Raw genomic sequence first — 15,092 nt, 5'->3', positions numbered from 1 at the left:
AGAAGCAAGGTTTTTAAAGCCTGGAGGATGGAGAGTGAGGACGTGAAGTGGTTGGAACTAGATTATAAAATTGAGACTCTTAAATGCTTGCCTAAGGAGTATGAACTTCAGGCAGTGGAAAATCATCAAACATTCTGAAATATAGGAAGGACCTTCCTTGTCTCGTTTATTGGTGTTACTGTAGTGCCTGATACAGTGCCTGGCACAGAGTAAGTCCTTTTTAAAAATTGTGTGTGTGCAGTGAATAAATGGTTGAATTAATGAAAGAGAATAACATGATTAGGTTTGTGTTTTAGAAGGATTAAGTTGTCAGCTTTAGAGGATGGAATAGAGAGGGGGGTGTGGATACAGGAAGACTAACAACAACAACTCAGCCAAGGATACTACTTGAATCTTTGCTTGAACTTCCATCCACACTCCCCCTCCCACCACCTTCCACCCACAACAACCAAAGTGATCTTTTAAAAACACATTAGACATGTAATTTCTCCACTGTTCAGCATGAAATCCAAACCCTTAACATGGCTCAGAGTGGTGGGTTCCAATCCACTGCCCTAATCTCTGGTGCACTCAGCCCCTCTCACTTTGCTTCAGCCACATGGACAGTCTTTTTGTTCCTTGAATGTGCCAATCTGTGTCCCCCTCGGGGGCCCTTGCACACGCTATTCCCTCTGCCTGGAACATTCATTCTCTATCTTTTTACCTAATAAACTCCTATCTGCCTTTCAGGTCTCAATTAATTTAATTTATTTATTTGAGTAGATAATGCATGTACATGGAACAAGTTTTAAAAGATACAAGAGTATATCCCACTACTGGGCATATACCCTGAGAAAACCATAATTCAAAAAGAGACATGTACCAAAATGTTCATAGCAGCCCTATTTACAATAGCCCGGAGATGGAAACAACCTAAGTGTCCATCATCGGATGAATGGGTAAAGAAGATGTGGCGCATATATACAATGGAATATTACTCAGCCATAAAAAGAAATGAAATTGAGCTATTTGTAATGAGGTGGATGGACCTAGAGTCTGTCATACAGAGTGAAGTAAGTCAGAAAGAGAAAGACAAATACTGTATGCTGACACATATATATGGAATTTAAGAAAAAAAATGTCATCAAGAACATAGGGGTAAGACAGGAATAAAGACACAGACCTACTAGAGCATGGACTTGAGGATATGGGGAGGGGGAAGGGTAAGCTGTGACAAAGTGAAAGAGCGGCATGGACATATATACACTACCAAACGTAAGGTAGATAGCTAGTGGGAAGCAGCCGCATAGCACAGGGAGATCAGCTCGGTTCTTTGTGACCGCCTGGAGGGGTGGGATAGGGAGGGTGGGAGGGAGACGCAAAAGGGAGGGGATATGGGAACATATGTATATGTATAACTGATTAAATTTGTAAAATAAAAAAAAAAAAGATACAAGAGTATAAAGTCAACAGTAAGTCTCTCTCTCCCGCCGTCTAGCCACTTCTCCCTGGGGATAACCACTATTACTATTTTCCTCTGAAATCTGGTTTCAGTTCACATGTCATTTTTTTTTAGAGGCCTTTCCTGATATTCCAATCTAAAATAGATCCATTTATTGTATTGCCATAGCGCTTTTTATCATTCATCACAATTTGTAATTTCATATTTATTTTGTGACCATTCACTCCTCCATTAATGAGTCCCTCCTCCTACTAGACTGTAAGCTCCATAAGCAGAGTTTTGTTGGCCTTGTCCCCTGTTATATCTCCACCTCATTGCACAGTGTGCGGCACATCATAAGTACTGAATAATTAAGCCCTTCCTAAACTTTTTGCCTGTTTCTGTAAGCTCATCTCTTGCCACCCTGCTGCTTATACTCTGCCTTGAAATTCTCTCTCTGGGTCTTCCCCTCCCCATACTGTGTTCTCTCTAACTCCTAGTCATCTGTCAGGTTTTACGTAAAAGCTACCTGCTTTAAGAATCCTTTCCTGACACCACAAGTCCAGCCTTAGTGCCTCTCTCATGTATATAGCCCTTATTGTAGGTAGCCCTTATCACCTGCATTGATATTACTGTCTCGCCACTAGATCATAGATTCTGTATCGCAGGGACTTTGTCTTTGCCCATTGTTACAGCTCCAGCATCTAGGGCAGTAGTTGGTACCAACCCAGGCCTGCCATGGATATTGGGTTGGTTGTACATTGCACAACTCTAGTGTGTGCCATTCACATGGTTGTGAGGGTATAATAGTTTCTGGCTACCCCAGTGGGTAGTAATAAATATTTGTTGAATGAATAAACATGCTTTGGAGAGTTCAGTGCTTTTTAGGAGGTCATGTTTTAAAGTCATAATAAAATCTTTTTGGATGGATTAATTTTCAAGGCTCTGATCTGAGGATGATTGAGTACCCAATCAAGGGGATTTGGATATCAGCTGTTTGGGTGGGGCCCCAGGTTGCAGAGTCTGGAACCTAAAGCCTCAAAGAGTCATCTGGGACTGTGGCCAAGAAGATACCTCAGTTATGTTCAGTGCTCTTTGGAAGCCTCTGCCAAAAATACCTCCTTCTTCCATGCTTGGTAAACTCTTACTCCTCTTTCAAGAATACAGCTGTCAGGACTTCCCTGGTGGTCCAGTGGTTAAGAATCCACCTTCCAATGCAGGGGACGCGGGTTCGATCCCTGGTCGGGGAACTAAGATCCCACATGCCGCGGGGCAACTAAGCCTGTGTGCCACAACTAGAGAGAAGCCCATGCGCTGCAATGAAAGATCCCGTATGCCGCAGCGAAAATCCTGCGTGTTGCAACTAAGACCTGATGCAGCCAAATAAATAAATAAATAATAAAGATGAGAAAACTGACTTTAAAAAAAAAAGAGTTCAGCTGTTACCTCCCTGAACCTATTCCTCTGTACCGTCTTCCACTTCTCCCCGCTCACCCCTAAGGTGGAGTTAGTTGTTTTTTCCTCTAGGTTCCTTGCTCTCATCTCCATTAAAGTATTTTGTACACTATAAGGTAATTATCTGCTTTTCCATCATCCTTCCCCAGTACACGTTGAGTGTCTCCAGGGAAAGTAGTATATTTTAGTCATCTTTGTAACTGTCCCAGTATCTATTCAGTTGTTGGCATATAATAGTAAATGCGGACTAATGCACATCATGGAAGGGATCCATGATATACTAGGGTTGTCTTGATGAAATACTGTGGATTGTAAACATAGGGTAAGTCTCTGAAGCCACGATTCTTGATTGGCCTGGCACAGAGCAGACCTGCTTGGAAACATATTTTAGAAAAGAGAAGCTTAAGAAACATTTCACTTGATGTCATTAGACTTTTCCACACCATTTTGTGTTTAGCCCCCCACAAAGTGGTGGCCCTGGGGAGATGCAGGACCACAGGAGCTGGGAGGGAAGGGAGCAGAACCTAGGACTAGTACTTTTTCAGAAGGTAGGGAACAAGCAAGAGAGACAGACAGGCATAACAGAGCTGTGTAGGGCTGGTTCCAGTGAAGGGTAGAGATAAGGAGCTGATATCAGATATGGGAACGATCAAGTCTAGCTAGATTTTTTTTTTTTTAATTTGGCTGCATCGGGTCTTAGTTGCGGCACGCGAGATCTTCGCTGTGGCATGCGAGATCTTTCGTTGAGGTGTGTGGGCTTCTCTCTAGTTGTGGTGTGTGGGCTCTCTAGTTGCGGCACGCAGGCTCCCTAGTTGTGGCTCGTGGGCTTCAGAGTGCACGGGCTCAGTAGTTGTGGCGCGCGGGCTTAGTTGCCCCAGGGCATGTGGGATCTTAGTTTCCCAACCAGGGATCAAACCCACATCCCCTGCATTGGAAGGTGGTTTCTTAACCACTGGACCACCAGGGAAGTCCCTAGCTAGATTTTGTATTCCAGAAATTCAGATGTTATAACACATCTGAGAACAGGCTGTTCAGTCACATAGACTTGGGTTTAAATTGCAGTTCTGCCTTTTACTTGCTGGTTGACCTTGGCCAATTCCTATTTTTTTGAGCTGCAGTTTCTTTATTTGTAAATGAAGATAAAAATAATGAGGATTAAAGGAGAATATATATATATCAGCAAGTCCTTCTTTGACGGGAATCTGGATGGCATATCTCTGGGTCTACCACAGTGAATATGTGTATAGAGATCCTATTTTTTACATACACACTGTTCTGTACCTTAGGTTTTTAGTTGTTATTGTTATTCACTTAACAAAGTCTGTTGGAGATTATTACATATCAACACAAATAAAGCAAATTAGATAGTTTAAAAAACTATGGAAATCTGTGATTGTCCTTTTTCCTGGTTGTATTTGCCACCTGTCTCTTTCTCTGAACAATCTTCATCGGAAAACTTCAAAAAGATTATTGCCTGTTGAGGAACAGAGAAAATGAGACCCCTGTGAGAATGTATTTTGTCCCCCTACCACCAGTGGCTCTAGCAGGAGAGAATTTCTCAAAGAAAGATGGGTGGTGGGGGTTAGATATAGTTCAGGGGCCAAACGGAGAGAAAAATGGGGTAAACCGAGTGTCAGCTCAGGATCAAGAAATAGCTCTGGTTCTTTAAACCAGCAAGAGGCTCACTATCCCCCAATATTCCATTTCACGATGGAGAATTTGTCTCCTCATGTATGATCTATCTGTCCCTGGAGGAGCTTTGAAACAGGTTTGTCTTATTTTCTCTCTTTTAGGTGGCATTCTGCTGAGCATCAGTCGGCACTACAGGTCACAGCCCACGCATGGCATTGGAAGATACAAGCACCTAGTTAAAGCACAAGAGGTAAAAGGGGCAGGGGTCCTTTAGAAAAGGATAGCGTGAAGCTTTTACAAAGACCCCGAAGATCAGACGTGCATAGGTTGGATTATACTGGAGCTAGAAAGGATAGAGGGTTGTCCCTCAATCCTCTCCAGTTAATTAGTTTGGATATGATCCAGAGTGGAGACGTTTTTGCCAGTTCCTAATCTTGTCCCTAGGCCAGGTTATCACAGTGAAAAGCAAATGATTTGGTTTTATTATTTGTGACGCTTAAAGAAAATATCTTCTTAGTACTTAGTTCAATATGGACCTCACAATGGAAATGATATGTTCAGTTCAGTTGAATGAATGGTTTGTGGCACATAGAGGTGGATTAACATTTTCAGCCAAATAGCTGATTTTTACAGTATTTACAGATTTAAAATATGTATGTGTTTCTTTAATCCATTATCACAGATAACTGGGAGTTATTTCTAAGCATTGTAAGATTATTTAGCCTATTTCTTTGGCTCCAGCTGAAGGATTGCTTCTGTGGTGGTTAGATTTTTTGTGCATTTGCAGAGGATTTTGTAGTGGGATGGACACAAAACTGGCTTGAAAGTCAGACATTCTAGCTTTGGGTCACGATTCTATCACTTCCTGTAAACAGTATAGTTAGGAATATTTTGCTGTTCTACCTGGGGAGATTTCAACACCGCTTTTGGTTCTTTGGCTTAGTTCGATGCTCCCATGCAACCCCGCACATCTCCCATTGCCTCTCTCACCTTGGCAGAGGTCCAGTACCACTGCATTTGGGCCTCGGAAGCCACGTTCTCCTGAGCAACATCCTTATATCAAGGAATTTCATGACAGGAGTGTTGCCACACCTGAGGCTTGTATCAGGCACCTTCCCAGCAGGAAATAGCCCTACTAAAATTGTTCCTTTGTGATGAGAAGAGTACTGAATTGGGAACCAGGAAACTTATGTTCTAGGCTTGGTTCTGCCAGTTATTAGCTTCGTGATTTGGGGTAAGTTAACCTAACCTCTTTGGGCATGGCAGGCCCTGAAATTATATGTAAAATGTTTTCTATGTGTGACTTTTTCTGGGAAGAGAGTCCATAGCTTTTGTCAGACTCTTCACAAAGTTTGAGAAACTCTGGATTAGAATATCTTCAAGAGTCTTTCAGCTCTGATATCATGTAACTCCATAATGCTCTGATACATTTTTCAAACATTTATTATGTACTAGGTACTGTTGGGGGTGCCTTGCCTATTCATACTGAGTTGAAATAAAATTTTATAGTATGAATGAACAAGACCTGGTTCATGCTCACAGGGAGCTGATAAACCACTAGAGATAAGACACAAATAATTATGCTCCCAAGCAGAAAGTGACAAGTGCTAAAAGGAAGATACAAAGTTCTATTTAAAATTCAGAAGAAGCAGTGATTTACACCCTTTCTGAGTTGTGACACCTCAGAGTAAGTTCTTGGAGTTGTTTTATTTGGGGATATCCCCCTTCTAAAAGTCTCACATAAATTAGCAGAAAATAAAATTAGTTATGTTTGGGTGTGAGTTTTTTGTTTTTTTTAATTTCTTGGGATCCTCCCTCATAGATAATTTTCTGTATATACCATGCTCTGGCCCACTCCTTGGCTTGTTATAAAAGGAAGCTTAATGGCATGTCTAATGCCATCTGTCCCATCTTTCTCTCCAGCCTCCTCTCCCATCTCATGGATACCATACTCAAATCTTCATACTGTTTTGAGACCTCTCACATGCTCTTCTGTCTACTTGGAAGACCTACTCTCCTTCACTTGGCCAATACATTCTGAACATCTAAATCCCATTGAGGAAGCAGGATGAGGAGGGGAAGAACAAATCTCCCCTTCTGAGAAACCTCTGATTCCCTGCACTGGGTTACTTGTCCTACCATGAGCTGCTGGAGTTCCTTGTGCTTCCTCTATCCTAGGACTTGCTGCTCTGTTTTAACCACCTGTTTTGATGACTGTTTCTCCTCCTAGATGATGAGCATACTCAGGGTAGAGGCCATGTCTCATATTTTTTCTGTATCCTCAGTGTCCAGCACAAAGCCTGGCATCAAGTAGAGGACAATAAATATTGACTGAGCTGAACCTAAATGTGGTTATTAGAGCTGCCCTGAGGTTTTGTAAATCAGAGCTGGCAAACAACCCATTCTCTACAAACAGCTGCCTCCAGATGACCTTGGTTGCTTGAAGGGAGTGATGCTCCCTTTTGTTAGGGCTGTAGGCTGTTCTCTGATGTCATTCGTTGTCCCAGGGTGGCTAGCACAATAGGGCTGGATGGTGATGGAAGCAGCTAGAGGCTCCTCACTTCCCGCTCGGAACAGCACAATGAAAACTCATCCGCCAGCTTACAGAGGCTCTGTCCCAAGTCCCTGTCTCTTTTGTACCCCTGGGGAACTGGACTGGAAAAGCTAGAAGTCATCTTTTGGCTTCCTTTCTTCCCTGAACTTAGAACCTAGAAAAAACAATAAACAGCCACATTCCCGTTTTTTCTTCTCTGACTCTCAGACTGGCTCCTCTACTCTCTTGAGCCCTACATCCCTGAGACAAGAGTTAATTCTCATGCACAAAGTGGCCAACCCTTGTCCCTTTTCTGCTGGTATAATCTCTTCACTCCTCCTTCCAAAGGTCCCACACTCAGCCTTATGACTCCTGAACCTTGGGAAGGAAAAGGCACATCTACCTCACCTCAGCTTTCCTTGTCAATACTGGTTTTATCTCTATCGTGCATGGCCTGGTTTATAACTCTAGGTTGGTTCCCATCCCTCCATCCTCTGCCCTTGTCCTTGATGCTTCTCTGAGAAGTTAGTGAGAAGAGAGATGAAAACGAAGCTTCCTCTTGGGTGGCAGCATGGGGGATGATAGCAAACCATTTTTTCTGTATCCCCAGTGGGATTTCAGGTCTCTCAGCACAGACCCAATCTCCTTCTCAGTGATTTCCCATTTTGCACGCTATAGTTCAGACACATTTTCTCATACACCCATTCGGTCTCATGCTTCTGTGTCTTTGTACATGCTCTTTCTTTTTAAAGACATGATATCTTCCTTTTTCTTCTCTCATCATGTAAGACCCACCTTGACTCATGGCAGTGGGGGATCACACTTCAGAGCATATCTGCAGCCATAGCACTGTGTCTCAGTGTGTAATCTCATTATTCCTTCAACGGCCCTGCATCATTCTGTTAAATTTAAAAGGCTTCAGATTGTTTGGAGTGATTTTTATTTGATAAAAATAAAAAGAAGGGGCTTCCCTGGTGGCTCAGTGGTTGAGAGTCCGCCTGCCGATGCAGGGGACACGGGTTCGTGCCCCGGTCCGGGAGGATCCCACATGCCGCGGAGTGGCTGGGCCTGTGAGCCATGGCCGCCGAGCCTGCGCATCCAGAGCCTGTGCTCCACAACGGGAGAGGCCACAACAGTGAGAGGCCCGCGTACCACAAAAAAATAAATAAATAAAAATAAATAAATAAATAAAAAGAACGTAGTCCTTCACATTTGTATAGTGCTAGGTCATATCTCCCAAGACCACTTACTTACTTGCCCTCAGCTGTTGTTCAGCCTCCAATTTTAGGGTAATAGCAGCCCAAGAATAAAAGCATTGCCAAGAGGAAGATGTGGGAGGATGAAATGGAGACAACATAAATTGCTGTCAGTTTTAGCTGTTATATGTTCTATTTTTCAGGCTCTGGGGCAAGAGAGTAAGGTTTTTGAACTCAGACAATTTATTTCCTCTTTGTAGAGGGCCACTAGGAATCAAGATACCTTTTCTCTTGGAAACTTCATGCTGTTCTGACTGTTGACATAGAGGAGGTGTTTGTCATTTCTGACACCTACTTATTTTGTTGTAGCACTCATAGATTGATCAGCTCTAACAGCCACAAGTCTGTGAGGAGACTGTGACATCACTCCCAGAAAAATCAGCAGATCAGAATCACTTTGTGGTGATAGTCCTAGATTCCTGGAAACAGAAAGATTGGTTTTGCTGGCCTGGTGACTGTAGGGCTAGACATGGATTATAGGACTGGCTTACAGAGAGTTGTTTTAAACTAGCATCCATGTTTTCCCTCAAGTCTGCCTCCTGTAACTCATTGAAAAGAACAACCGTTATTGAGTGTCTGCTATGTGCCAGGCACTGTGCTTTGCACAGATGATGCTGTGGTGAGTGGGACACAGTCTCTTACTACAAAAAGTATGAAGTGGCCTGGGAAGGATAGTGCTCAAAAATGTAACTAGGGCTTCCCTGGTGGCGCAGTGGTTGAGTGTCCGCCTGCCGATGCAGGGGACACGGGTTCGTGCCCCGGTCCGGGAAGATCCCACATGCCGCGGAGCGGCTGGGCCCGTGAGCCATGGCTGCTGAGCCTGCGCGTCCGGAGCCTGTGCTCCGCAGCGGGAGAGGCCACGACAGTGAGAGGCCTGCGTACCACAAAAAAAAAAAAAAAAAATATATATATATATATAACTAAAATACACGTGGGAAGTGCTTTGCTTGGGAAATGAACTAAATATCAAGAGAGCAAAGTTAAAGATGCAGTTCTCCCTGAAAGTGTCAGTGGAGGTGTTATAGAGTTCAGCTCAACAAACATTTATTAAATACTACCTGTATTCTTACACTGAGTATGTAAAGTGAACTGACACTCATCTAGGAGTATGCAGTTGCTTAGGGTAGCTGGAAACACTGGGGCTGTAAAAACTATAAAAGAGTTTCCCAGAGCTTTGCCAGACACAGAGCGATTCCTGTGAAGACCTAACTTTTAGCCTGTGCCATTAGAGCACCCTGGTCTCCAGCCCACTGGGCTCTCATCCTGCCTTGCCTGTTCTGCTAAATTACAACAGTGTCAGAGTTTTAGAGAGATTCATTTTTGATATGAGTAAAAGTAATGATCTCTTTCCATTTTCAAAGTGTTTTCCATCCATTATCTCAGTGCCTCTCAATCCATAGGCCCTTGGAACACTGGTGATCCTAGAATGGAACCTCTCCTCAGGTTTAATAATGGCAATCTTCCACATTTTAGAAAGACAATTAAGTTAATGGATAGAATTTTCTAAATTACACGTTTTTCTCCCATCAGTTTTACTTGATGAACAGAGAAACTCATATGTTTTCATATTTTTTGAAATGCAGAGAACTCCATTTATATAATCTAACCATATGTTCTGCTAGTTAAGTCATTCTTGTTTTATACAGTGAAAGCACATTGATGAGTATTTCATGTGCTTCACAAAGGGAAATGTGATTTTTTCTTAGGCCCTTTGTAACCAACAGATTTGAAAACCATGCTTTTTGCTTCACCAACTATCCTGTGAGGTAGACTGGGCAGAAAAGGAAACTGAGGAGCATAAGTGATTTCTCTATGACCATATGGCTAGTAAATAACAGAATTAGAACCAGAATTTAATTCAGCTCAACTCAACATTTAATATTGCTGGACTCTAGAAATAGAGAAATGAATGAGACAATACTTTCTTATTGAGGTAGTGGTTTGGCTGCCATAAGAGGGAGATCCACTCAATCAAGGGGCTTAAACAAGATAGAGTTTATTTTTCTGTCATATAAAGTATAGGTAGATATTCCCGCCTTTTGTTTTGCAACACTTATCATACCGCTTCTATCTCATAGTCTGAGATGGCTGCCTCCACTTAAGCCTTCATGTCCACATTCCAACCAGCAGGAAGGGGAAAGGGAAAGCAGTATGTGTGAGCTTGTATCCCACTGGCCAGAACTTGGTCACCAGCTGCAAGATTGGTTGGGAAATGTAATTTTTATTATAAATGGTCATGTGCCCAGGTAAAATTCAGCAGGTCCATGATTAAAGAGAAAAGAGAGAATAGATATTGAGGAATCTGGCAGGCTCTGCGTACCTTCCTTAAAGAGAAAGACAGAGAATAAGAGAAATGTTTTAGAATTAGGCAGACCCAAGTTAAAGATTCAGTTCTTATGCTTACTAGTGTAAGTCCTTGGGTAAGTTACTTAACTTTTACAAGGCACAATTTTCTTGCCTTTAAATAACCATGTTATTTAAATGCTTTGTGAGAAGTAAGTTAAAAAAGAAAGCTTTAAGTACTTAGCACAGTGTCTGAAACATGGAGCCCATAAGTAGTTACTGGTGGTGATAATGATGATGCTGATGATGGCATTAGTCCCTCTTTTTACAATCCCATAGCACTCTATTTTCCTCCCTCAAAACATGCATCTTCTTATAATTGTTCTATGTATGCCTTTCCCAATAGATTGCAAGTTTCAGCAAGCAGAGACTATGGCTGTCTTAGTTACTATCATATCCCCATTGCTAACCCTGGTCTGGCTTATCACAGAAAATATTTGTTGAATAAATGGATACATGTGATAAGTGATAGTGGTGTATAATGAGGAGGGGGTTGCTATGGGAACACATAGGAGTAATACCTAACTCAGCATGAGGAATGAGGGAAGTCCTCCTGGAAGAGCATGAACAGAGTCTTAAGAAATGACTAGAAGGGACTTCTCTTGAGGTCCAGTGGTTAAGATGCCACGCTTCCACTGCAGAGGGCATGGGTTCCATCCCTGATCGGGGAACTAAGATCCCGCACGCTGCGTGGGTGCCGCAAAAAGCAACAACAACAGCAACAAAAAATTACTAGGAGTTACTCACATTGAGGATGTTGGGTGAAGAGTCAGACTCTACAGGGAGGGGAAACATTCTGGGCAAAGGTGGAAAGTCATTGATCCTAGAGATGCAGTTGGGAAACTTTTAGCAGTTTGTTAATCCTGGAATCTCAAGTGGGCACTAGAGGATGAAGGGACATGAGTAGACAAGTCTAGATCAACTTTTTTTAAAGTTGCCATTTATTGAGGAACTACTGTATACCCTCATATGTCATGCAAAAAACCTGAGTACTGACCTGCTCGTTGCACTTTCAGCTGCGGCCACCTGAGGTCATTGCTCTTGGGTTTTAATTGACGTGGTGCAGCAAGGTAGCTTGTGTTGAACTTGCCATGGGAGGTGGGCTGCTTGTTATGATTAAATTGAGAGGATTGGTTCTTTTTCTTCTTCTTTTTAAAATTAATTAATTTATGTATTTTTGGCTGCATTGGGTCTTCGTTGCTGCGCACGGGCTTTCTCTGGTTGTGGCGAGCGGGGGCTACTCTTCGTTGTGGTGCGCGGGCTTCTCATTGCAGTGACTTCTCTTGTTGCAGAGCACAGGCTCTAGGCGGGCGGTCTTCAGTAGTTGCGGTGCGTGGGCTCAGTAGTTGTGGCGCACAGGCTTAGTTGTTCCACGGTATGTGGGATCTTCCCGGACCAGGGTTTGAACCCGTGTCCCCGGCATGGGCAGGTGGATTCTTCACCACTGTGCCACCAGGGAAGTCCTGAGAGGACTGGTTCTTTCATGTGTGTCTTCTCTCTCCCTCTTTCTCTGAACTGTAAGCCTCTTTAGAGCTTGGACTGTGTTTTCTCTTTCTTTGGTTTCTTTCTTTAGAGTGGTTGAATCAGCACTTTGCACACAGCAGGTGCTTAGTAAATGTCTCATTCTGTAAAGCATACCAGTAGGATACTTGGTGCTTACCTCCAATTTGTAGTAAAAATAATGTCCTATCTGTGTACATTACTCAATCTTTCTTTAAAGATACCACTTATTGAGCAACTACTATATACCAGACGTGTAACCACTGTGTGCCAGGTTTTAAAAGCATTATTTCATTTTACAGTATTATAAATGGTATATTTTATTTAATCCTCAGATATGCTGTGGTTATTAAGGACCCTGTTTAAGGAATCTAAGACTCATTAAATGACTTTCCCAAGTGGCTATTATTTCCAGAGCCATTATTTGAACTGACAGTGGTCAGAATCCATCTAATGTGCATGCTATTTCCATTTCACAGAAATTCACTATTTTGAGCTTCACAAGAACTTTAGATGTTAGAGATGAAGACACTGACACCTAGAGAGGTCACTCAATGTCATGTAGTGACTAAGACAGTACTTGAGCCCAGATTTTCTTTTTTTTTTTTTTTTTTTCAGCCATGCTGTACAGCATGCAGGATCTTAGTTCCCCAACCAGGGATCAAACCCGTGCTCCCTGCAGTGGAACCGCAGAGTCTTAACCACTGGACTGCCAGGGAAGTCCCTCAGATTTTCTTTGGCTTCCTTCTTAGTCTAGGGCTCTTTATGCAGCACCAGGCTGAGCCTCTCTGCCATCCCAGTCAGGGTCAGGCCTTCTGTCTGGTGTACATTTCTTGAGTGTGCTACACTGAGTTATAAACATAACCACTTGATTTCTGTGCACCCTACGGCTCATTATGGACTGTTCAGAGTACCATCACCAAATCATTTAAGTCCCCAGGTGTAGCTTTTAAAATTTCCATCAGCAGAATTTCTGGAAGCTGTATGTGCTGCAGGCCTGTCAGCTTTTCATTTGAGGATTCAGATGATACAATTTCTTCCCAACTTTCCCACCCTAGAGAATGCCACCTATAGTGATAGGCAGCTACTCTCATTACTTTTGCAGAATCTAGAGGAGATAGCCTGGGTTTGGGGCCACAGACTCATCTTCTAGCCATGGCTAGACCCAAAGTGGTTGCCTTCTCCATTTCCTTACTATTGTAACCTTTAAACAAGTCATTTCCCCTTTCTGGACCTTGACTTCCCCCTTATATAAAATTAGGGGAGGAAAGAAGGAGAAACTAAGTTATCTCTAAGTTATCTTCCAGCTATAACAGTCTGTGATTCTAATCTGAGTCCTTTCTCTATCTGTTCTTTGCCAGCAAAGTTCCCCAGTAGCCTTGGCCAAATAACATCCTTCAGAGGACCTCAGTTTTCTGTCTGTAAAATAGGAGTAATATGGATATTTCTGTACAAAAATGGTTTAGTGATTTATCCCATGGCCCATTTTGGGCCTCATATTGTACTTCTACAGGGATCCAAGGATGGCCGCCCTGGGCCAACTCATGGTGAATCCAGGTCAGTCACAGGAGTACCAAAGTTTGATGGTGGACAGTAGTCCATCTTCCCTGCCATCTTTCTCGTAGCCTCCATTCCTTTCCTGCCTACCTCTCCTTCATGGGCAGTCAGGGTGGCCTTCCCAAAACACAGCCCTAGTTATGTACATCTCTTGCACAGATATCTTTAATAGCTCCCCATGGCAGTCATGAAGGTCTGAACTCAGGCAGTAGGAATAAAAAGGAGGGGATGAGAAAGATTGAGCAGGTAAAATTATAGGAACTGGTGTCTGAAATCTCATGCACTCAAGCTCTTGCTAGCTATGCTGTGCCCTGGCTCAGAACGGAAATATAATATCACAGTGGACTCCTGATGGTGTGGATTGGTCCAGACAGATCTAGGCCAACATGGAAAAGCAAGTGAGATGCCAAGAGGGATACTAGAATCAGCTTTCTTCTTTTTGTTCTCCTAAAGCAACACCTTTGAAGAGCCCTGGCATTTTCCCTGGTTAAGAAAAGCCTCCTGCAGGCTTCAAAGAAGCTCCTCCCTTCCCTGATGGAAAATTTCAGCCACTCCCCTTTGCATTCTGACTTTAGCATTCTTCACAGCTCTGACTGCAGTACTGTCATGATGAGAAGTCTGGATCGCTGCATTTGGCCTCGGGTATGGTGGGCTCTGCAGGAGAGCCAAGCCCCTGCACCTTGATGGTTGGTTATAGAAGTTGGCTTCTCACTCATAGCAAAGTCTAGGACCCTGGGGTGACTACCACTATTAAGAACTTTAATAATGCAGAGGCTTCAATGAAAAAATTTCTGCATTGGGAGTCAGGAGGTCTGGGTTAGTTCCTAGGATCTGTCCGGTGTGGCTGTGTGACTCTGGGGGACATGTTTAATCTCTCTGGGCTTCATATTCTTCCTCTGCAAGGATGAAGAACTGGGAAAAAGTTATCTCTAAATGCCATCCTATTCTAAAATTCAAAAATAGTGATTCACTGCATGTTGTCTCTCTGCTGGGCCCTGTGCTAGATGTGAGGAATATGAAAATGAAAAAATAATAATAAAAGTTAATGTTTATTGAGTGTTTAAATATGTGCCACAGATTGAATTAACTATATACAGTATTTTGTTCAGTTCTCAGAATATCCCTGAGAGATCAGGTTTGTATCAGTTTTACCGGCCTTGTGAAAGGACCATTTCTTGGTCCTCCCCCTGTTTCCCCAGATTGGGCCCCTGCTCTCTTAGACTGACCTGGAGAGCATTGATGTGAGAGAACCACTCTAGGTGCTCTGCCAGGAACACCTCTGCTATGGCAGTAACTAGGCTGTTGGCTGTTAGATAGGGGTGACTTAAGACATGTAAATAGATCCCCACCCCATTTTTTTCTTTAAAAAAATTTTCTACCAAATAGAAAGATTTAT

At 42.9% G+C, this 15,092-nt stretch overlaps 1 protein-coding gene across 1 annotated transcript in view; it reads left to right on the top strand.

Annotated features, from left to right (window-relative positions):
- The window catches only part of MRPL48 (mitochondrial ribosomal protein L48), a 52,163-nt gene that overhangs the window by 21,570 nt on the left and 15,501 nt on the right, over positions 1–15,092 (top strand). Inside the window, exon 5 of the mRNA XM_060105194.1 lies at positions 4,669–4,757. Coding sequence (XP_059961177.1) covers positions 4,669–4,757 — 89 coding nt within the window. The remainder of the gene's footprint in view (positions 1–4,668; positions 4,758–15,092) is intronic.

Source organism: Mesoplodon densirostris, chromosome 7 (genome assembly GCF_025265405.1).
Source record: "Mesoplodon densirostris isolate mMesDen1 chromosome 7, mMesDen1 primary haplotype, whole genome shotgun sequence".
Classification (NCBI taxonomy): Eukaryota; Metazoa; Chordata; class Mammalia; order Artiodactyla; family Ziphiidae; genus Mesoplodon; species Mesoplodon densirostris.
Note: the sequence above shows the minus strand (reverse complement) of the source record. Positions and strands in the feature narration are given on the sequence as shown.